This window comes from Crocodylus siamensis, chromosome 1 (assembly GCF_052110815.1).
Source record: "Crocodylus siamensis isolate JL-2025a chromosome 1, ASM5211081v1, whole genome shotgun sequence".
Classification (NCBI taxonomy): Eukaryota; Metazoa; Chordata; order Crocodylia; family Crocodylidae; genus Crocodylus; species Crocodylus siamensis.
This window is the reverse complement of record NC_143395.1, coordinates 164509465-164533995: the sequence shown is the minus strand read 5'-3', so window position 1 is coordinate 164533995 and position 24531 is coordinate 164509465. Positions and strand designations below refer to the sequence as shown.

The following is a 24531-nucleotide window of genomic DNA, read 5'->3' as shown; positions in this document are numbered from 1 at the left end:
CCTGCTCGCTGTTTTGTAGCATAGCCTCTGCCACTCTCCAGGGAGCTCCTCTCCACTGTACTGCCACAGCCTGACCGACTGCTCTGCCCTAGAACTGGGCTTATGCATCCTCAGGTGTTGCTTTACACATCCCAGCCTCCAAGCAATAGTTTATTTCTGTCCCAGAAAAAAAAAATGGTATGTGTGGTACTGAACTGAGCACCACCTTTACATATGCCTCCCACCCAAGGCAATGGAAACTGAAATCATAAACCACTGCTTCATATCTGAGCTTTGCAGTTCTGCAGGATCACTTGCAACATCTACCTCCACTCACTTCAGGATACCCAGGAGTGGTGCATATGCAACACTGCCTCAACTCCCTGGCCGGCCAGAGTTAAAAAAAAGAAAAGAAAGATAACCCTTTAATTTCTCACTCAACTTCAGACCATGGCACCTTTATCTTCTGGGTAAATAGTCTTCCTTCACACATTTATTTCTAGAAAGATTATCACATCTTTTCTTTTCCCCGAATGCAGACTATTCTCTACAGTTAAACAAGTAAATATTCCTTTAATAAACATTTCAGATACTGAACATGTATATTTACAGAGAATCATAGTATACCAATATTTGACAACACCAAGGCAATATACAGAATAGTACACCTAATCCATATTTGAAGTTTCCCATACAAAATAAATCTTCCCTCCCCTCAAAATCAAGCTTCAGCTATTCAGCCTGAACCATATTTTAAGTTATGGTTTCTTTATCTAGAAGGGAGTACCCAGAGTGCAGATAAGCAATCCTGTATTAATTTATTTCAATATTCTCATCACACAATTTACATATATAAAAAACACACTATTTTTCTATAAAGGAAACATTTTTTTCCCAAGCTTCCATGGACACTGTATGTTCTTTTATTTACAAGTCTTCACAATTTCCCATCTTTATGCTTTGCTACCTTTAATATTTAGTGCACACTACTTTTTTTTTGTTTTTTTATTTAGTAATTTATTCTGTGTAGTACATTATTTAGACTCCAGTTAGAAAAAACAGAAACTACCTACAGATGCCAAAGTAGTGCAGGCAGTTAGTTAAAAAGAATGACAATAGAACAAAAAACCCTCAGGTGAAGAGAGATTTTTTTGTGTGTATATAAAACCCCCAACATTTATTTCTTTTTCCCTTTAGAAGGCTTTGCAAATAAGGCAGGATCAATCTGGTCTTTAGGCAGACCTCTCACAGAGAAAAGTCTTGCTGCTCTTTCCTGTAAAGTGCCTCCGCATTTCAGGCCCAGAGCCATCAGTTCAAACTTCAGCTTATCTAATCCTAGCGCTTCCATTTCAGTAGCAGAGTTGAATGCCAGAAGATTTATTGGTGTAGACTTCTGCAAAGACAAGAATACACAATCCTTGCATTACCGTTTTGAAAAAAAAAAAAAAAGACTTAGTGCCTCTTCTGGCTTACGCTTATTTAGTCTCCAACTAGATTTTACTTTTATGGAACACGCAACTAAACATTTTCAAAGTGTGATAACACAGTTATACAGAGTCTCCAGGTATAGCATGCTGGGCACTTCCATAGTTACACTTTATCTACATTGCAGTCAAGCTGTGGCTACAACCTGGAGACATACCTGAGCTAGGCTGCGTAGCTGTAGCAGCACACAGATCAGCATGGGCTGCAAACCTGCTTGAGAAGACTGGTAAGTATGCTGATGGTTTTGCAGCCCATACTAAGTGCCATGCCATCACAGCTACATGCTAGCATTACCATAAATAAATAGCTTAAAGCCAGCTCCGATGTCTAAGTGGCAATAAAAGCTATGACTACTGTAGACACACCTTCAGGTATAAATTTAAGATCATTTCGTTGGAAATCAGATGGATTTCTAACCCCACAGACCGAACTGGTGATCAGGATAGAATGCATTGTGCCTATGAGGACTCACAAAAAGAGCCTGAAATAAGAAAGTAACCAAACCAAACCCACCTCTTTCTTTGTTGGAAAGTAACAGATAAGGTAGTTCCACCTGTCCTCTCCCAAACTTTGGGATCTCTGCTACATGAAATTAAGAACTGTGTGTTCATAAAGTATTTAGGAGAACCGAAAACACCTGATGATTCAATGCCTCATTCTTACATTGCACAAGTCATGAACTGGGTGTGACAAAAGCTACCAGATCTCAACTGTAGAGTAAATTAAATTTACCTTGGCTACTTTCAAAGCTAAGCACTTCCCCATTAGTGACAGAGAAAACAGATGGACACCACATGTTACTATGCAGTTAATCTTGGAATTACAGGAATAGCAGATATTTTACTTTTTAAGAAAACACTTAGGGGATGCTGAGCTTCCAGAGATGCTTCTCATTTTGACGAAGAAGAAAAAGCAGAAGTGATGCAAATTATAAATTCATCCTAAACAAAGAAATTAGGCATTTTCCACTTCTGTTACCTATTGAACAGCATCTCAAGAAAAATCAGAAAAAAAAAAAAATCATTCTTGCAACAGATCTACCGTGCTAGAATTACCAAAAGGGACATGGGATAGTCCCAGGGATGGGAGACTGCTCAGTCACAAACCCTGCATTCAGCACTAAGTGCTTGCTGTATCAGTGCTGTTATTTCTGAGTACAGCACCCTGCCAAGATATGCACATATTTAAAAAAGTGCTCTTTTTTAGCAGAGAGGAACTTTAATAAAGATCTCTTTACTACACACAGTCACTACTTTAACTAAAGGCATAAGCACTGTTATAAGAGCCATTTACCACCTGCAATAACAATTAATTGTGGTTTTGGTGGAGTTTCCTGTCCCAGGAATAGGAAACGTTGCAAGTACTGTCTGAAAGGTAAACACTGCCTGGTGATAAACATCCAGTTGAAAATACTGCCCACTTATAGTACAGTGTACAGAAAGTTTCAACTGACTGAACTATATTTTGCAATATTTCCCCATTTTAAATGCTTGTTCACTCATTTACTAATAGAGGTGCACCAATACATTAGTGCCATATCAGATCAGCACCAATAAGAGGAAAATTAACATCATCAGCTATTGGCTTTTTTGGCCAGTATAGCCAACAATGTACCAATAAATACAATAGGTCTTCTGGCCAGGGTCTCTAAATGCTGCAGCTGTGTGCATGCATGCCCAAGGCCAGGAATGCAGCCAAGCAGTATGCAGAGCAAGCCTGTGGAGGGGAAGGGGTATGGGGGCAAGATCAAGGCCCCCCACAATGAAGGAGTGGGGCAGGGGCTGGGTGGGAGTGCTGCCCAGCCAGGGCAGTGAATGGGACTCTGGGGCCAGAATGAGGAGCCATGGGAGTCTTGTCCAGGGGCACAGAGGCAGCTCCCTGCTGCTCCACATACCCCCAGGGGAGGCATGTGCCCCACAAAATCTGTACACAGGGCAGAGGCAGCCTACCCACTGCAGGCTCACGGCTCTCCATCCTGCTGCCTTTGTCATGGAAGCAGCACATTGGCCATGCGTCCCCTACCTGCCTGGCAGCAGTGGGGGCAGTGAGTTGTGCCTCTAGCCACCAGGCAGGCAACATGCAGCCAGCGTGCAGCTCCCAGGGCAAATGCAGCACGGCAAAGAGCCCCAAGCCTGCAGTGGACCTCTGCCCTCACTCTACTCTACTCCTAAAGGCAACAGAGTGGAGAGTCCAAGCCCACAACAGGCAGCATGCATATGCCCTTGCCCCACCCATTCTGTTTAAGAGCATCTTCATGCTTAAAAATGGTGGCGGCAGCACTTGAACTGAAGTTTATTTGATGAGCTTTACTTCAAACACCACCACCACCTTTTTTAAGCACCAGGACACTGATCCCCTGGATAAGCCACCCAAAGCTGTACCACTCCCTGCCCTGGCCCCAGGTCCTATTCACCACCCGGGCTGGGCAGCACCCCCAGCCCCACTCCTTCCCTTACTGTGGACCCCCCCACAGACACACACATCCCCCCACCCCTTCCCCTTCACAGACTTACCTGCAAGGCCATGCTCTTCATGCTGCTTAGCTGCATTCCTGTAAATCGGTTATTGGATTGGTATCGGCCAATATGCCTCATTAATAATCAGCTACGGATATCAGCCAGGAAAGTCTTTAAATCAGTGCACCCCTATTTACCAATTATCAACATTCAGTAAATGGCAACAGGGTATCCAACCATAGAAACTTACAAGTTTCTACACAATGAAAAAGAAATGCTTTAAATTACAATGACAGACTCCTCACTCAAGTCAAATGGGGCACAGAATCTGAGTCACTCAGGGATTGGCATTTTGTTATACTGACAGATCTCAATGTTCCAAACAACACTGAGCATATAATAACACTCCACAAGCTATGGGCAAGTGGGTGCCATTATTGTTGACACTTATTTATTTAGTGCTGGTGTGCTCAATATCAAAAAAATCAGGTTTTTATTGCTTAGAGCCAACTCAGGCTTCTCATGTAAGAGGTGATCAGTCTACAGTCAAAGCAATGCACTTGTCTAAGAGCTAATTTAATTTAAAGCAGAATACTCTCAGCAGCAGTTGAGCAAGCCTCATGAATGACAATGAATTGCTCAACCCCATTGGGGCAATTCATTCCAACATCAGTACGGAAGTTACTCCACCACTGAGGTAATGGGTAATTTCCTTTATATCTGCTTTTCTACCTGCATTTGTAAAAACTCAGACATATCACATATCATTGCCCTTCTCACCCAGAAGATCTTACTGTCAGATATGCAGCAGCAGAATCTTATTCCCCAAACAAGAACTGCAGTTTGAGCCAGATCAGTGCAATTTTTGGACAGCCTGGATTAAAGTGTTTAATTTAAAAAGGAAACCAAATAAAGGGGAATTCTGATAGTTTTGTCTGCACCATACAGAAGTTGATCTTTAGGGCTTTAACTTTATTATTCATCCTCAATAAGGCTAATTAAGTCAAGCTACAGTACACACAAGATGAACAAGCCTAGTGCAACTTCAATTACTGGTACAATAGTGAGTGTAAAACTTGCTCATCCCATGAAGTATCTGCATTATACGGACATAGAACTTTCTACACAAAATAGGGAAGGGGAAAAAAATGGCTGCACATGGAGGAGGAGGACACAGGAGTGCCTCAGCCCATGACGGGAAGAAGAGGGGGAAAAAGACTAGCTAGTCAAGAGCAGAATTACTGAAGTAAGAATTCCAACTGCACTTTGATCTCTCCAACTACAAAAGAAAATTTCTGAATATGGATTATGATCTTATACATGTACACTCTAGCATTTTAAAACGGGACATGCAGTGACAAAGTGTCTGAACTACTATAAGGAGCTATAAAGAATACACTCATAGGCAGAAAATGTGCATCTTGAGCAACTGTTAAGGCAAGGGAATTTTTAGACCCCAAAACACTTACTTTACAATAATGGAAGGCAGTCTATTCAGTCAGTAGATAATGGGGAAAAGAAGTGATCTAAAAAAAAACCAGATGGGGTAAAGCAAGAAAGGAGGCAAATAGCATGTGCATCTAGACTTTCGTGGTGTTGCTCACCATGTTCTGTAATGGAATTATTTCCTCTTGAGTAGCTGAAACTTTTTCTTGCTCCTCTTCTTTCAGGGTCTCTGTTGTGTAATTTTTTTCATCAGCTGGAATTGCAACCTGCCCCTCTGTGGGTACCTCCTCTGGTAGATCATCTTCAGCATCTTCTGCCTGCTCTTGTGGTTTTTCAGAGGTATTGGTGGTCAAGCTGCATCCTAGTGAATCCTCTGAACTACTGGGCCACTCAACTGTGCTTTCAGTCTGTTCAATGTGGCTGCTGCTTGAGTGGCAACTTCCCTCTGCTGTACTAGGAAAATTATCTTCACTATCACTGTCATCTGTGCTCTCAGGATCCTCCAGTCCTTCCAATCCCATCCTGTCATAAACAAGTGCTCAAGTTAAAGGTATTTTCAAATAAGAAAGTGACCTACTTCAAGTGCCCGATTCCCTAAGGAGCCTCACCATACTAATATACCAAGGAGGGGCTATAGTCTGGAGCCCCACATCAGCTGGACTCCCATGCTAAGCAAGCCAGAAGTCACTATTGTTATGTATGCAATATAAGCAATCATACTTCCCAAAGAATCCCCAGTAGAGGAATCCATCACTCCCACAAAACAAACTATTGCTGTGCCGACATCTTTATTTTGCCAGTAACCATTTTAGCTTGCTGTCTTAAATAGTGGAATTGAACATCCCATCTGGTTAAAGAACGGAACAGTCCATATGCTATACCCACTATGAGAAAGACAACCAGACTGGAGACTGAGAAGTCAATCCTCAAGCTACATACTACAGGAAATAGGAGGAACCCAGTGTATTTAGACAAAGGAATACTGATAAAAAAAAAAGACAAAAACCACATCTGGATGTGGAGTGGTAGAGGGAAGACAGGAAGTGGGGATGGGGCAAAACTCCTGCCACTGCTTTCACTTGTTCTATGTATTACAGTAGAACCTAGATACTTCAGAGGGTTACTTTCCTTACCACCCTGTGAAGAGAGCTTGAAAAGGGCATATAGAGCTGCAACAAAGACCTGTGAGGGACTGCTGAGACATTTTTTCTTTCAAAAGGATGCCATCCTGCCAGTTAGTTGTGCAGAATTGCAAATAAGCTCCAAATGATAGGAGAAGCAGCACCCCGAGGTAAAAGCAATAACCAACCAATGAGATATTCTTAAATTCAGCAACCCCCTGCTACTTGAGTGGGTTACACACAGATGCAAATGATCTGGGTTCTACCCTGCCTTTTGGGACTGTCACAATTACATTCCAGAAGTTCCTGGTAGTTTTTCTGATAGTCTGCATCTCAAAAGAAAAACCGACCCTTTACTCTTAACTTCCTTCTCCTTTACCAAGTGGATCAGGGAACTACACTTACCACAAGCATTTCCTTTTCTCAGATTTTGCTCCACACTTTTCAGACTCATTTGGGCGCTTCCGACTATCGCTGGTCTCTGGAGACACCATCTTACTGGAGGAGGCCTGCATCCCTTCAATGCAAAGGGAAAAATGGAGTTACCCTGTAGAACCATAGTAACCTACATACTATGATACTCCCAAGTCCACAGGGGAAGATTTAAAACAAAGCTTCCTAGAGAACTGGATGCTCTAAGATACCAGTTATTTTCTGAATTTGTTTTCAGTTACTGTTAGTAGAAGTGCTGGAATGCGAGCCCAAGACACCAAAGTCTTTTATACAAGTTCAACAGGCGTAGAAACTCTTATTGCTCTGCAGTTCTACAGAGTTGACCCTGAATTAGAGTGACCACTTCTGAGCTGGCTCCCTATACCCCAGTCAGTTCCTGGTCTGTATGTCAAGACTGCCACCAGAGTAACATAGTGGCTAAGTAAAATAGCCTAAGAGAATGGGTATGTGAATTAAGATATTTTATTATGTTATACTCAGTTTCTCCAGTTTTCTATACATTCTGTTTATACAGTCCTTTAAGCTAAAGTTGATTCTTCTAGATCAGCACTTACCATTGTTTTAAAGATAATTCTTAATGTCACTGCCACAAATGCAGAACGTATCTACAGATTACCTTAAGTATAAGGATGCTTTATTACTTGCATCTGTGTTCTAGTGTCTCACAATATTCTAACAAAGCTATTTAAAAAATTAGACCACATTTTAGTAAAACCAAGTGTACCTCACCCAAATGAAAACAGTACTGCCTAGTCCAAGATATATCAATAACCATTTGTCACATAAAAGTCACTTAGAGCCATACTTTAATTTAGGTGCCAACTGAAGATAATTCTATATCTATTGATAAACAGATCAGTTCCTCAGCAATACCTTTAAGTACCGAATCCTCTAGTCGCTCAGCCATTTCATTACACTGCTGCTGGTAATCCGAATTAACAAAGAAGTGTTTTGGTTCTGCAAGTTTACGCTGCAGCCTTTCCAAGCGTCTTTGTTCTTTTTCAGCTTCCCGCTCCGCTTGTTGCTTCACCCACTCAGCCATTCTGGAAAGACAGAGAGAGAGATATATCTTGGAAACAAGAACCAAACTGAGGTAGCCTTCCAGTTACTGAACCCTTTCACCCACAGCTTGGGGGGGGGGAGGGGGAGGGGGATGGAGGGAAGGTTGGGGGGGGAAAACTAAACTAAACAAGGACTGGGCAGTGAAGGAGAAAAGAAAGAAAAAAAAAAGTAGATGATTTAATAGAGATGTAGCCTGAAGAAACAAAGGAATTTCACAGATGAATGGACAGATGGGCAGAAAACTGCCTTCAAAAGTTGTGATGACTAGGTGCCAAAGCTGCATGAGTAACAGTTCTGCAACTTTACCAGGGGCGGGGCGGGGCAGAATTAAAGGATTCTCAGAGGACTGTTAGGTAGAAGGTTTTTCTACCCATAAGAAAAAACATAAAAGGAGGATTTATTACTTGTTGGTAACAAACAGGTTTCACAGTACAGCTGCCTCTATTTTACACTAGCCAACAACAGAATACATGGTCATTCTATTTTATAACAATATTATGAAGAAATAAGTGCCTCACGCTTTTTCATGATTAACATCTCGGAGCCTTCTTCCACTAAGGTCTCGGCAAGCCTCTCGATTTGTTGTCTTTTCAATTTGAGCACCAAGTGCTCGGAGCATTGATCCAAAACCTGAGGGAAAGAGTTAACAGAAGTAACTATGAAGCTGTGATAGAGATCAAGAGAATAAGAACCACTACTGTTTTAAAAACATTCCCCAAAAATAAGGGGAGACAGTGAAACACAATATGTACCTACCTTAAGGAAAAGATTCTTTAGCCTCACTGTTAGCAAGAAATGGGACATAGCAGAGTTGGTGATTGGCCTCTTGGAGCCCAAAAGATGAGGTATAGTTTCATAGTTGGTAGGGTCAGAAGGGACCTGAGCAGATCATTGAGTCTGACCCCCTGCCATGGCAGGAAAGAGTACTGGGGTCAAACAACCCCAGCAAGGTGTTCGTCCAGCTTCCTCTTAAAGACCCCCAGGGTAGGAGACTGCACCACTTCTCTTGGAAGTTGGTTCCAGATCCTACCCGCCCTGACCGTGAAGTGGCGCCTCCTGATATCTAGTCTGAACCTACCCTCTGCCAGCTTGTGACCGTTATTTCTAGTCACTCCTGGTAGTGCTCGGGGGAACAGGGGCTCCTCCAATCCCTGCTGGTCCCCTCTGACTAGTTTGTAACAGACCACTAGATCCCCTCCCCAGCCTTCTCTTGTGGAGGCTGAACAGGCTCAGGTCCCATAGCCTCTCCTCGTAGGGCCAGCCCTGCTCTGCTGTGCCCTGATCATGCAGGAACATATTTAAGAGATATGATCAGGTATACTGTTGGGCCAAAAACCCAAGGGTATGGGCATAATAGTTAACTGCAGAGCAAGGACTGAGGATTTATCATGCATCAGTGTTCCACAGGAACTGATTGCTCCTAGTCTGTAGTTTACCTCTTACATTCCCCACTTACCATGGGATAAAAGCCAGTTACCACAGAGTAGCTGACATTCAGTAAGCTTCTGCATCTTTTAGCCAACCATAGGTTGTTCATGTTTGTCTATACCTCCAAACAGCAAGTCAAAGAAAGGCGTTTAAGGTATAACTAAGTGAAAAAAATTCTCACATTAGCGCAGGAATTCACCTGGCATGATTTTGAGACAGCCAACAAATATCACAGCACCTATGCTTCCACCCAGAAGCGACAAACTATTATTGGAATCCCCTAATACAGTGTTCCTCAATTTTCTCTGTTCTGAAAGCACCTCAGGACGTGTCCCTTCCATCTAACTAGTACATCTCTCCCTGTGGAACCACTGTCACAATCCCTGACAGACTCCCTGAACAGTAGTCTAGAAAAATGCCTTTTTTCCTCCAAGATGCACCCTGGATTTTGTAAAAGTCTGAGCAAATATCCATCATCTGACAGAAGCCATCATACAAAGCATTGTGGTTTGGGTTTTTTTGTGGGGGTGGAAAGAGACTATCAGCAGAGACTTAGTAATGCTAAGATTACATTACACATCTGGTGTCACTAACTTGTAACACCAGCTTGGGTGTCTTGGTTTTTATCACCCAACCATGAATTAGCAGAGCTACATTTACCTCAAAGAGGTGCAGCATGGATTAACGTTATTAGAGTGCTTTAAAGTGCCAAATGTTATTCTTTAATTTAAAAAGTAGAAGAAACTGTACTGTACTCCAAGTCTTAAGGTGCTTTTCAAGACCATCATAAAAAGCTTACATAATTGGACACTCACCTAGAGAAAGTTTACTCCATCTATTAAAACAAAATGAATGCCAGAGGTAAGCAGACTTTTACAAAGCAGACATTGAAGGAGGAGCAGCTTTATTAAAGGTTGCCCAGGATTTGATATCCCAAAGCACATAAGGAGCTATTTCCTAACTCTGCCTGTAGGCATAGCAGATTAAAATATTAAATCCAGTTCTCTCAGAATGTAAATATAAGAATTTATTGAAGCAAATGTGAAAATCATGCAACTAAACTGCTTTTTAAAAAAACGCAACAATTAACAAAAAAAAATCTGCAGCACCATAAGCAGCCAGCAATGCAAGACTTCTACAACACAATTACAGACTGAAGCAGGTGACTGGCAAGTGACACCTAGAAGGGGAATTTGAGACTGCAGGATGAACAACAGAACTGAATGTTTCTAAAGCAATCAGCAGCAAAATACTCTGACCATGTAAATAGTCTTTTTGGGGTTTCACAGGTACAGTTTCAAACCATCTGAAGACTTGTGACTTTAATCAATGCAGTATTGTCCTACCATTTCTGTGATCACAGTTGGGAGCTTTAAAAAAAAATATGAATGCTTGATTTTGTGTAGGGTTCTGCAGCAGATTTATGGTCATGAACCTTAAAATAAGGAAACTCAGACACGTTTTCAAACAAGGTTCACTACTTTTAATATGAAACAATAAGCTAAGAATCTGCATGTTGTAGCTTCAGCGCTTCTGAGGGTGGAAAGCAAACAAACAAGCCGTACTTTATAACGTCAAAGGGCGCAAATCACTTTTGAAAAAAGTCAGATTTATGTTCATAAGTCACTTAAGCCAGATGAATTTATGGACTTCTGCCAGCACACCTACAATGATCAAGAGCATGCAAACATGGAATCCCCAAAAGAGGTGCAAACATAATAGCAAAACTGAGTTTTTACTACTACATCTTGTCTTACTCCTGGAGAGTGGTTTCACTATACTGCTACAAAAAAGTGCTCCCCAAATAGGAATGTTTTGCCACTATAGCATACCAGTTGTGCACTCAGTATACCGATAACATCTGAGATTTTTTTAAAACTTTGAGCCTTGACTCCAACAGACAGTTGGTAAAATTGTGACAGTTATTCACCTCTATTTAGTACAAGAAAAGAATCAGTAACTAACCTCCTTTTCCACCACAGAGTCTTGGTTCCAAACTATAAACAGCTCCATCCTGGAGCTCATCTTCAGGGTTAACCAGTCGTCCATTGCACTTGACATAGACACAGTCCTCAGGAATTCCCTAGAAATTATAAAGCTCATTCTATAAAGACAGACTAGGATCATTCAGCATATTCCATTTTAAGAGTACAATTAAGAGGAGAATGGCCTCCCCCACCACCATTTTTATATGTTATTAAAAAAAAAATCCATAAAAGATCTGAAACCATTCACTGAATAAGTAATTGTAAAAAGTTACAAATGACTGTATGAAGAATGCCTGGCATTTAAAAGCTTCTCTCTCTCTCAACTACTCAGTTGGTCCAACCAAAGAAATTCTTGTTTCTTGCATCTAGTCCCATCACTGCTATAATGTTAATTTTAACACTGTAATTCTCAGCCAAGGTGCTGGAAATACGCAGATAAACTAGGCAGGTAAGCCCAGTTTCAGAGATGTCCCCATCCCCACTGCCAGGACCTTTTCAAAAGAAGAAAGCATTGTAGTCTAAAAATTAGTTTTTCACAGAAGTTATAGGGAGGTGCCTTGAATCCAAACAGTTTGAGAGTCATTGCTTTAACACTACCAAAAAAATTACAACCATTTCAAATCAAGTTACCAAGCAACTCATTTGATGAACAGGATTTAATGTGCACGATTTGCCATTTAAGATTATAGTGTAGGTTAACGGTGCTCATACCACAGTTTACATTTCAAGTCTACTGTTAAAATACACCATATTTCACCAACTGACACACAATAGCATTCTTCACCATCCAAAAATGAGTACCTTCTGCTCAGCTAAGCTTAGGCAATGGGACAAATCAAAGAGTGTGAAAACTCATCTAACATGTTTGTCAGTTCTCACAATAATTGTGAGGCTTTGCAACACAGGTGGGCTGCTTGCGGCCTGACTGGCCCCTAAAAAAAATTTAGAAAATTAATATTTATCTGCCCTGGGCTGCCTCTCATGCGGCCCTCAATGGCTTGCCAAAACTCAGTAAGCAGCCCTCTGCCCAAAATAATTTCCCGCCCCTGCATTCAAGATCCCATTTCCCAGAACAGGAGCAGGGAAGTGAAAACAAGTGAAGCACAGCTGGCCAACTGGCCACAAGGCACGAGAAGTGTCACTTCTGCCACCTGCAGAGGCTGAGCATGCAAGCTCTGATGTTTTCCCTATGGCTGAGAAGGGAGAATAAAAAGCTATTTTAATTATGAAAGCAAGCTTTGAGTACAGCTGATTTCTGTTTAAATACAGGGGTAATGTTCCTTTCGGTAGTGAAGTCCTAGACTTCGCCCAAGTCAATGATTCTCCACCAGGGTAGCACAGCACCCTAAGGTGCCCTGAGATCCTTTCAACAGTGCTGCGGGGTGCCGTGTCACATCAACACGGAGATATGCAAACATGAAACCCAGAACTTTGAAATAGGCATCCAGGGTCATGGTCTCCCCAAGTTCTCTGCAACAGAAAAAAACAGCTCTGTTCTTTTTCCTGGAGGCAAAACTGAAAATGGAAGGTAAGAGCTGGCATTTTGTCAGAGGGCAGCACCTCTAGTCTAAAAAGGATAAGAACCATAAGCAGGCCATTCACAACTCTATTCAAATTTCCTATGCAAGTTCAGGCTACTCACATCACATCTCCCCAGATATTTACACTGTGAGCAGTTTGGGGCAAACATCTACAAGCTGGCCGCACACTCGGTGCTGGCCACACACCAAGCCATGAGGGCAGCAACAGCTCATTTTGTGCATGTTTGGGGGAAACATGAAATCTGCCAAAAGGCTCCATCGGCCTCTGGCAGCAGAGGAAGACCCCACGGGGGGTACCCAGTGCTGGGAGTGCCAGGGCACTGCTATGGGCAAGGCACACACATTACTGGCTGGAGGAGATGCACAAGGGGCAGCCCCCATAACATGCCACAAGGCCCCCTCTACGGCACCCAGTGGCAGCCACAACCACCAAAGAGACAGGGCGCAAAACAAAGAAGCCTTAGAGAGCAGGGCTGGAGGGAACCTCCAGAGGTCAAGTCCAGGCATGAAAGGCCTCGTGGCCCATGCGGGGACCCAAGCAGCGACACTGGCAAGACAGGGCTCGCACAGGCCCCGCGCCCCGCCCCTCCGGATTCTGTAGCAGGGAACTAGACCGCCCACCCCCCGCGCCCAGGAACGGAAGAAGCCAAGTCGGACGGGGAGTGGGGGTTAGAGATGACGTCACACCCCTAGAACCCCGTGCAGTGGGACTTTCCCTACAGAGACAACATCACCACCACCCCCAGGAGAAAAGGAAGGGGCTGCGCCGCGCCGGGGGCCCCACCCTACCTGCGCCCTGCAGCGAAGGCGGAGCAAATCCCGGACCGAGCCGCCCCCAACGGGTAGTGGTAACGGCCCGGCACGAGAGGCCTCCAGGTCTCGCACCAGCAGCGCCATAGCCACCCAACCGAACAGCTGGAAAGGCAGAACGGCGCGCTTTGATGACGTTTAGGAACCAACGCGGAAGCAGAGCACTAGTCACATGACCCACGACACCCGTTCCCGCGAAAATGGGCTAAAAAGAGGCTTATAAGGCGCATGCCCAGCAGAATGGTCGTCTGAGGCGTGATAACGCGCGTGCGTAGTGGAGTTGGCTGGCTTAGGGGGTTGATAAAGCGGATGCGCGGGCGGCAGCCTGGTTGGTGGGGGCAGCGGGAGAGACGGGCTTGAAGAGAGTAATAACGTGCATGCGCAGCGGGGTGCGCGCTGTCCGCGTCGTGGCCAAACCTGACGCCAGGCCTGGCCGCAGGAGCGGGGCCTGGCAGAGTGCCCCCGGCTGGGCTGGAGGAGCAGCCTGGGGGTGCGGGTCTGCTCTAGTACTATTACGTCACCGGCTGCGACTGGCAGTTCTTTCGTCACCCTAAGCTGCTGCCATAAAGACGTGACAATGGGGGGCAGCAGGCTAGAGGCTTCTGCCTAGGGAGCCTTGCCTTGTCCCCTTGTTTTGTTCTTTATTTACCACACATGGCACTTTATTCCATGCTTCACTCGAGCACTTAGTGTCTCCAGCTGGGGGCCATTACCTGAGATTTACAATTTTAGCCAAAAAAAAAAATTGAGCCTCATGATTGTTATTTTTTTAAATCATGTGATTTGCAAGTCAGTCTCAGGATTTTTAGGGGTGTGATTCATAAACTCTGAGCTCTTTTACCTTGGAAAGACAGGACTCACCTATTTTTTGTGTTCAGTGATGTCATCATGATGGTCCAGGAATTATGCAGGGGGCAAGGATTTAAGGTGAGATCTCTTATTGGACCAGGTATATAGTTGGGATAATAAAAGGAAAACTTGAGAACAAAATTCAAGCTGGCTGGACACCAAGGGCTAAATACTGATACTAGCAAATTGCCTGTGAAGAATGACTGGGGAGTGGGGCCAGCAGGGACAAAACCCTGTGTTTGGACCCCCGCCCCCACCAGTTCATTGAGGTTGGTGGTAGCAATGGCAATAATGGTAGTGTAGATTACCCACCTGGTTTTACCTCTGTCACCTAATCCAGTTCAGAGCAGGTCTAAATGATGAAATGATTAAAAGACTATGCATGATGAGAGAGTTAAAAGACTGGTGAGCCTATATTGTTTTTTACTATACTTATGAGAGATCCAGTACAAGAAAGTACTTATAGATATTATTGTGATAAGGGTAGTCTAGCAGCCTTTGTGGAACAGTAAAGTTCATATTTCAAAAAGAGGCACAGTTTCAGGGAATAGCAAAAGCATCTCATCTCAGCTGCTGGAGCAAGGGGCCCTAGTGGTTGGTCAGAAGCCAAGTCAGGGTCAACTGCTAGAGGTCAATTGGATCAGAGAACCCAAATCAGGTGTGAGGATTAAGAGGCAGGTCCATTTATACCAGGCCAAGGTTAAATGCCAAAGGTCTACATCTGAGAGACCAAGCTACCCTAGTTACTGAAAGAAGGAGCTGGAGCCAATCAGGTAATTCCAAGTCTCCACAAACTTTCTTTAATCACCAAGTCATGGTGTGGTGTGCTTTCAGTTTCTTCTGTCCAACTAATGTCTAAACATTCATGGGATCAGGGAATGAAACCCAGGTATCCCATCTCCCATTGGAATGCCCTAACCACCAAGCTAACAAGTCATTCTATCTTTCAAAGAGTAGTGGATTTTTTTAATAGACCCGGGTTACCTGCATTTTATGTGAGCGCCATTGGTTAAAAGAGATCATGGCCAGCAAAGTTTTGGATTTTTTTTAATGTAGTTCCCCCACAAGTTCCCCCCCCCACCAAAAAAAAAAAAAAAAGAAACATCAGCAAAATCAACCTGAATTCATAGACAGTTTCGGGATAACTGAAACCTCAAATTTGCTATGGACCAAAAAGATTTTGCCCACTCTAGGCTAAAGACTTAGTCTTGCATATTTAAGAGAATTGTGAATCTGCAAAAAATCAGGATCAGGCCAGAACCAGGATTTAAGGCACTTCCTAATGATGATGATGTGATTTAAAGTTTATGTACTTCCTTTAAAAAAACAACAAACATGACTTTCTACGTTAATGATCTGATACTATTAACCAATAGACTGGAATGACATCAAGAAGGTGTTTTGTTGTTCTTGCATTTGAAAAGGAATGGGAAATAAGGTCTCTACCTGAGGTGGGCTGCGGTGATTCCCTTAACCAGCTAAGTAATATTCAGTTTCAGATACATAGTACAATCCTGAAAGGATTGTGCAGAGATTGCAGTATATACAAGTCATATCTCAGGGTGGATGTCAAACAATGCTTTGTATTCTTTCATGCAGCCTTTCCCTGTTTACCTGGTGCTAACAGAGCTATTTCTGTAGTGTTTGTAAAGTGAGTTCAGTTCTGGTTTAGCCCTAGGGCCAAAGCATCCTCCAAGCGGCCTTAAAGCACGCGCAGGTCAGGCAGCACACACACACACCTGCCTCTCCTCTGCTCTGGGAGCAGGCCTGAGTTCCAGGCTCCCCCACATGTTTGTCTCTTGGCATTGCTGCTGCCTTTAGCAACAGGGCAGTTTGTGCAGCATGTTAGGTTGGAATGGGAACAGGCTGCTCCAGCATCACCCCACCCCACCCCAGGGCTCTCCAGAATGATATCAGCAAGCCCCATCTGGGCAGGGTTTCCTGGAACTAAAGGACAGCTGGGGCAGAGCGGAGGGCCATGGAGACAGATGCCCCTGCTGCACAGCTTTGCACAGGGGTGGGACCAGGGGCCCTGCATGCAGTGGGTTGGAGGCAGGCAGAGCTGAAAGAGCCCACAGTGCCCAGGGAAAGAGGCTTTCCTCAAGAGGATCCCCCTCTACTCCAATCATTCTGCTGTAGTTACCAGGGATTGGTTTGTTTTAACCCTGCTGATCTACAGCTAAAGCATAAGTAACTCACAGGAGTACATGTAACACACAGCCCCAACTCAGGGGAAATGCATGGGATATTTGACCCTTGGCTGAGACTTAGGGCACCAGGATTCATATTTTAGTTCTGACACTGACTTCATGTGTAGCCTTGGTCAAATCATTTTATCTCTGTATTTCAACTCACTGTCCCTTAGGTGAGGATATTGCTGTCATTTAAACTGTAGGCTCTTTGGGGAAGGGGAGGTACTATGTGTGGTTAAAACATAGAGCCTAACTCACCGAGGCTTGCAAGTTGCATACTCAGAATGGACAGGAAGCAAGATCTGGTTGAAAGTCAATGTCATATAGCCTCCTAAGCACCTTTAATTGCTTTTAAATATGGGTGTAGGCTCCTTAATCACTGTGATGCTCTGATTGTTCTACCTTTGACCTACAGTCTTTGCTAGCATTATAATTTTATATACAGTAGCACCAAAAGGCTGCACCAGAACTGCAGACCTATTTTATGCTGAGGGCTCTACAAATACACAATCCCTCCTGCAAAAAATTTAATTGAACTAAGTGAAACAGAGAGTGAGAGGGGGAACGGAGACAGAGAGCAATGAAGCAGCTTACCTCTAACAGAGTTAGAAAATCCCTGTAGTCAACAGTATCCCCTCCTAGGATTCGCCTTAACCAACAAACAAATATTAAAATCCAGTCTGCCCTATGCTTTAAAATACATCAGCTAAAACATTTTAAAACATACCTTCTATCCTAGTCTAGCCAAGCCCTTAGTACCTAACTTGCCATAAGGAGGAGATGTTTTTTAAGCATAGGTCACCTTCCTGCAGAGAGCGCCTCCAGAATCTTCTGAAGTCTGTGCAGTCTGGAATGCTGTGGTTATTTTGTGCTGGATCAGGCCCCACGTTCAGGCTGACATCTTATCCTGCCATCACGTGGCAGTGGTCCTTTCATTCACAATCACAGGATTCATCTTTAGAAAGTCACTTTTAATGCTGGTTTTTGGGTATTTGGTTTTATAGGCTGCAAGTGCAGCTTGCAACTTGTAATGAGTATACAATATGTATAATGAGTATACATATTTATATACACTGTTTAAAATATCAGGGATTTCTATTACATTCAGAGGGCATAATTCAGTTCTAGCTCTGGAATCCAGACTGCTGGCGTTCAGGGTTCTTATGGGCCAAAGAGTAGGCTGGCATGTCCAGAAAGAAAGTGGCTCCAAGGTGTGTTGGATTTTGCTGATTCAGCACATTTCCTGGGCAGTGGATACTGGTGGCGTTCCTGCTGAGCTCTGGTTGAACTCTAAGTCCCCTTGAATGAGTGTTTCAGCTGGCACAGCTGCTGCCACAGCCGCAGGAGGAGCAAACTGTAACTCTCTCTGCACTCAGAGTAGGGAACTGAGCCAGACAATTCTATTTCCATGGCTGATCATCCAGAACTCTTTTAAAGCCAAATGTTATCCTCCTATACCTATTATGAACCTAATTCTCTCCCATATGCTCATGTAAAATCTGAGTGAGGAGCTGAATCATGCCCTCCTGTTCCTCTATGTCATGTTATCATCACGCAAGGGGTTTGGGAGTTTAGTACCGAGAATCTTCTTCTGTATGATGTTTAATAGCCAAAATCTGGATCCCTGCACAAAGTCCAAAGATGGCAAGCAAGTGACCTCTGCAGTAAATGTGAGAGTGAGAAATGCAGCATTTCTTCAAGCTGATCTCAGAGCATGGTACATCAATGCAGCTGTTTTTGCAGCCTGTGTTCTCCTGATTTGCTTGAAGCCAAACAAACATCAGTACTAGAGCAGAGATTTAAGTGTTCAAGAGCTCCTGTGTCTGCTCTTGATTACACTGTTGTCCCCAGAACCCATTACATAGCTTCTTAATTTCCTCCCCTCGCAAAATTGCATAAATCAATGAGCCCAAAAAGCGGTAATTGTATCAGACAGCTATTTCCATAGTTTTCTGTTTTCAGTCTACTTTCCAGTGAGCTTGTGCAGTGTGAATTTTAGTCTCTGGATAAAACAACAAGCAGTCTCTGATTCCTAAGTGGAGTTTTAGGCTCAATCAATAAATAATACCTACTGTTTTCTGTATTGAAAGTATTTTACAGGCAATAATTAATTAATATTCACATCACCCTATGAGATAAGAGGATCCTCTGATTTTTCAGAAGGGGAACCTGAGACAGACATACTCAATTACTTGCCCAAGATCACACTTTTAGTCAACGGTAGGGCCCGGGTCAGAATGTAGAATTTCCTACTACCTTGGCTTATGCTCCAGGCATTAGTTTACAAGCCTTTCTCCTGTTTACTTCCAGGTCTCCAAAAAAAATTATTGGGCTAGGGCTAGGCAGGAAACTAGACCAGGTAATCCTAATGATCCCTTCTGGTCTTCAAGTCTATTAATCTGTTATGTGTAAAGTTTTTTCCTTTTTAAAAATACAGTTCCATATTCATTGTCTGTCCAACTCTCACATCATTCACTTCTTTTCATTAGTAGTAATTGTCTTACATAATGTTTACAGGCTCCGTTATGCTAGGTGCCATACAACCACAGAGTTTACCACCTAAATCCAAAAGGCAGATGTGGGATGGAAGAAAGATATACAGCACAATATTAGAATGAACAGAGAAAACTTCTTTAAAACTTAATAAAAATATGTGTGTGAATGGAGAAAAGAAAGAGGATTGTTTCTATTGTTAAGCACAACTAGAAGAAAGCTGTTATTTAAAATGTGAAAAATACTGCTTTCTTTTAAAAGGACTGTATCACTTTAAATGGTGAACAGTGATGGGACACTATTATGGTTTATGCATAAGTAATCACTGCAGGTATTTTAAGGTATTATACACTGAAAAATGTATTTTAAGGAGGTGGTTTGTAGTCTTCAGGATGGTGTGTTAAATAACACAGTTTACACAGAGACTGGTTGATCAGAATACTTTTTAATTATATTTCTACGGCGTTTTAAGTTACAAACTGCTGGATGTCTATTTTCTGTCCATAAACTGAAACAACTTCCGTTTTGTGTATGGAAGGTTACAGCAGCATGTAGAGGAACTTTAGTGTGTGTTCTTGGGATAATTATTTTGAATGCTGTGGTACATGAGAGAACATTTTTCATTTCAGATACTATGACATCATGTCATTTGACAAAAAATGTAATTAACTGGAATGAATCTAAGTTGATATCAGCAAGTACAGCATCCTGCCAAATGTCAGTAGTCATCTGCTCCACTTTCAGTATTACTGGCATAACGGGTAAAAGCAATGTATTATGATATCTGATACCGAGCTGGGAGCACTACACTACACTCCAGGAACACAAATATTATATCATCCTAGAATCAATGCTATAGCTACTGTCAAATCTACTGAGTAAGTACAGTCAGTGTCTTGATTTTAGTGCCCATAAATGACACTGATTAAATCCCTTAACAGACACGTGGTGAATAACTGTTTTTAGGTTCAACCAGTGGTTGACAACAGGTAATGGTGGCTATTTATTTAATTAAAAAAAAACAATTGGGGCACTAATATGGTATTTGCAACTGTCACATTATTCACTCCATTTATGTATTATTTTCCTTCTCTTGTACTGTTTTGGTCTTGTCTGTTTTGATTGTGAGTTTTTAGGGGACAAAGTGGGTCAAATCCACATCATTCTCAGAGGTGGCTCTACTTCTACTTAGGTATCTGACCCCAAGCATGTAACGCAAATCAGTGGGTTTAGACACCTAGGATCCCTATGTCAACAAGGAGAGAGAGCTGCCTCTGAAGAGCAATCCAGAGCAGCCAGGTGCTGAGCAGGACAGGCCCTAGTGCTAGCCAGTAGAATTTCTAGATGAGGGGATATCCCTGAATTTGTCATCTCCTCAGAGCTTAGGGGATCTGACTTGGGTCATGAAAGGTCCCTTCATCATCTTGGGATCCAGAGCGCTCAGGTGTCTACTCAGCCAGGATGCCTGGCTCACACCAAGTTCATGGAATACAGTACAAAGCAGGGCAGTAAACACAACTTTCACTCTTGAGTGCTAGGAGCAATAGTGTCCATGTTTTGCATGATAGCCTAGTGGTCAGACCACTTGACCTGGAAGTAGCAAATGTGGGTTCTAGGCCCTGCGCAGCTGAGTAGCTTCAAACCTACATCTCTTCCCAGAAAAGTGCACTGACCACCACCCTATAGACAGGTTTGGACACAAGCATGGGTGAACCAGGTGGCTGCCCTGGGCCCAGACAGAAGGGGCCTGAAAATAGTAGTTATTATCATTATCTCTGGTGAAGGGGGCCCAATACTAAAAGTTAACCCGGGACCGTCAGGAGTCTAGGTACAGTGCTGCCTGTAAAACAGGCTGATATGAGGCACTCATCTGGAAAGGGGAAAACCTGGGTTCCTGTCCCTGCAGCCCAGACTGTTTATAAATTTTGCATTACACAGTTACTTAGCAAGGATCCTGGTTTTCTTTGTTTAACAATTGCGACTTCTCTGATAAAAGTCCCAACTTCTCTGATTAAAAACTCCAAAATCCACCTTTTTCCACAATTAAAATTAATCACCACTATATATGTATCAGTTGAATACAATGTTTTATTGATTTAGTTGTAATTTTAAAGGAATTTGGAAGCCTATCAATGCCTCAATCATTATAATAAAATAAATTCTAAATGCCGATATATTTTGGCTTTTGATTTTGGGTTTTTTTTATCATGGAAAATCAGAGCTCCTCCTGCCACCTTTGATTACCAGGACGTGAGTCTAGCTGTGGCTGTCCTCTCCACTGCTTTGTGGCACTGAGCAGCCCTGATATGCCAGTGCCCTGCCCCTGCCAATGCTGTTGCCCCTCACTCCCAAGCCACAGACCCCCGCCCCCTGAGCTTTGCCAGTGCCCCTCACTCACAACACACAGTTCCCATCCCCCACCCCCACAGTTCCCATCCCCCACGGAGGGGGAGCAGGAGGGGCCCAGAGGCTGACTCGTGTTAGCGTGGGGCAGAGGACCCAAACTCAGCTAGAAACTCAGTGACTCCTACGACGGTGTTGACACTGTGGCCTTCCCGGGGCTTGTCTGAGGCCTCCACCCAGACGGAGCCCACGGGGGGGCTGGCGTCCCCCAACCCCCTGGCCTGCGGGAGCTGCCCAGCAAGGCCTGGGGGGGCAGGGACTGGAGACCCCCACACCTGTCCTGCAGGCGCCTGCCTTAGGGCCCTGGAGGCGCAGGTGAGGGAGCTCCAGGAGGAGGTTAGCAGGCTGAGGGGAATCGGAGGCAGAGGAGGAAACTGACAGATATTTTCTTTCCCTGCAGGGTTGTACGACCAAGGAGGATGCACCTCAAGAAGAGCCCTCCACTGCTAAGTGGCAGACAGTCACCTCCCGTGCCAGGGCTGCTCGAGACACGGCAGCACCAGTTCCTCCAGTCCGGCTGGAGAACATGTATGAAGTCCTGGCAGCCCTGGAGGAGGAGGAAGGAGCGGACGAAACCGGGGAGGAGGCAACTCCACGTTCACCATGTTCCGTGCAAGCTGAAGGAGGCAAGAAGGCCAGGAGGAAGAAGCGTTGCGTGATCGTCATTGGTGACTCCATCCTCAGAGGTACGGAGGGCCCCATCTGTCACACGAGGTATACTGCCTACCTGGAGCGAGGATTCAGGACGTGAAAGGGATGCTCCAAACCGTAATCCAGCCCACCGATTATTACCCCACGGTCCTAGTCCATGTGGGCACTAATGATGCAGCCAGGAGGAGCCCTGATCGCCTGATGGAGGACTACCACGCTCTGGGGTGCGTGCTGAAGGAGATGGGCACACAGGTGGTTTTCTCTTCTATCCTGCCAGTGATTGGACAAGGCAGACGGCATGAAACGTGCATCACGGAGACTAACTGGCGGCTGCAGGAATGGTGCTTCGAGGGGGGCTTTGGCTTCCTCAGCCATGACCAGCACATCACGACGAGAGACATGCTGGGATGGGATGGGCTCCACCTTTCCCCTAAAGGTAAGCATGTGTTCTCTTCTAGGTTGGTGGACCTCCTCCGGCAGGCTTTAAACTAGGCTCGTCGGGGGAAGGGGAAGATGAGGGCGGAGGAAATATCAGACTGCCAGACCAAACAGCACCCACAACTACAGCCCAGCCCAGACCAACGAGCGAAGCGAATAAACAGGTAAGAGATAGGGGCCAGGGTAACGCTGGGACTAGGGGGTCAGTACACACACCCACAGGAGGCCTCAAATGCCTCTACACAAACGCTCATAGTATGGATAACAAGCAGGAGGAACTCACCCTCCTGCTGGCTGACACCAGCCCGGACATAGTGGGGATTACAGAAACGTGGTGAGACGCAACGCATGATTGGGCAGTGAATGTCAAGGGCTATAGGCTGTACAGGAGGGACAGGATAGGAAAGAGAGGTTGGGGGCATGGCACTCTATAGTAAGGAGGAATACACATCCTCGTCAATTCGCAAGGCGTCAGGGGAGGGGCACTCTGAAGTGCTTTGGGTTAGAGTACAAGGCAGTCGAGGGGAAAGAGACTTAACAGTGGGAGTCTACTACAGACCTCCCAACCAGGGAGAAGAGCTTGACCAGGAATTCTTGGGTCAGCTCACAGAGGTAGTGAAGGCTAAGGATGTGGTAGTCATGGGGGACCTGAACTTCCCAGACATCTGCTGGGAAGAACAGTCAGCCAGGTCTGAACGCTCACGTAGATTTTTGGCCAGAGTGCAGGACCTCCATCTAACCCAGGAAGTGCACAGTCCCACCAGGGGAGACACCTTGTTGGACCTGGTGCTGGCCACGGGTGATGACCTGGTGAGGGGGCTGCGGGTGCTTGACCACCTGGGCGACAGCGATCATCACCTGCTGGAATTCACCATCCAGCGCAAGGTGGCAAAGGCATGCAGTAAGGCAGCGGCCCTAGATTTTAGGAGGGCAAACTTCAACGAGCTAAGGAGGATAGTTGGTGAAGCGCTGAGGTCCCGGAGGGGAGGGGAGCCAGGTGTCCAAGGAGAGTGGTCGCTCCTTAAGGAGACAATCCTCCAAGCCCAAAGGAAGGTAATCCCAACGAGGATCAAAGGTAGCAGGAGAGCACACAAGCCTCCGTGGCTCACCAAAAGCAGCCGGGAATGTCTCCTTGCTAAAAAGGAGGCTTACACCCAATGGAAAGAAGGGGTCATCACCAGGGAGGGCTATTCTGTAGTTGCTCGGGGATGTAGGGGGGTAGTTAGGAAGGCCAAGGCAGAGATGGAACTGGGGCTAGCTTCCCAGATTAAGGACAATAAGAAGTCCTTATTTAAATACATAGGGGGTAAAAAGAAGGTCCCGGGTAATGTGGGGCCCTTGCAGGATGCGTTGGGAAACTTGGTCGTCACACCAGACGGCAAAGCTAACATATTTAATGATTTCTTTGCCTCCGTCTTCCTAAGTAGGGACCAGAACAGCCACCTCCCTGCTGGGCCCCCCTCGGGCCCTGGGGGAGGCACACCTGGGCCACAGGTTAGCGAGGACTTAGTTAGGGAGCTTCTGGAGGGGTTGGACGTATTCAAGTCAGCTGGCCCGGATGATCTCCACCCTAGAGTTCTAAAGGAACTGGCCGAGGTCATTGCAAGTCCCCTGGCACAACTTTATGAGCATTCGTGGTGCTCTGGTGAGGTACCGGAGGACTGGAAGAGGGCCAACGTGGTCCCCATCTTCAAAAAAGAGAGGAAGGAGGACCCGGGAAACTATAGGCTGGTTAG

The 24531-nt window shown here is 44.7% G+C and overlaps 1 protein-coding gene across 1 annotated transcript; it reads right to left on the bottom strand.

Annotated features, from left to right (window-relative positions):
* Positions 1-516: 516 nt before the first annotated feature.
* On the bottom strand, positions 517-13960 carry SDE2 (spliceosome associated SDE2). Its single transcript, XM_090047784.1, has 7 exons — positions 13749-13960; positions 11396-11513; positions 8521-8632; positions 7814-7983; positions 6893-7004; positions 5525-5888; positions 517-1372 (listed from the first exon to the last, which is right to left on the bottom strand). Exons 1-7 carry the CDS (start codon positions 13854-13856, stop codon positions 1157-1159), a joined length of 1200 nt encoding a protein of 399 aa, XP_089903910.1. The 5' UTR covers positions 13857-13960; the 3' UTR covers positions 517-1156.
* Positions 13961-24531: the final 10571 nt, after the last annotated feature.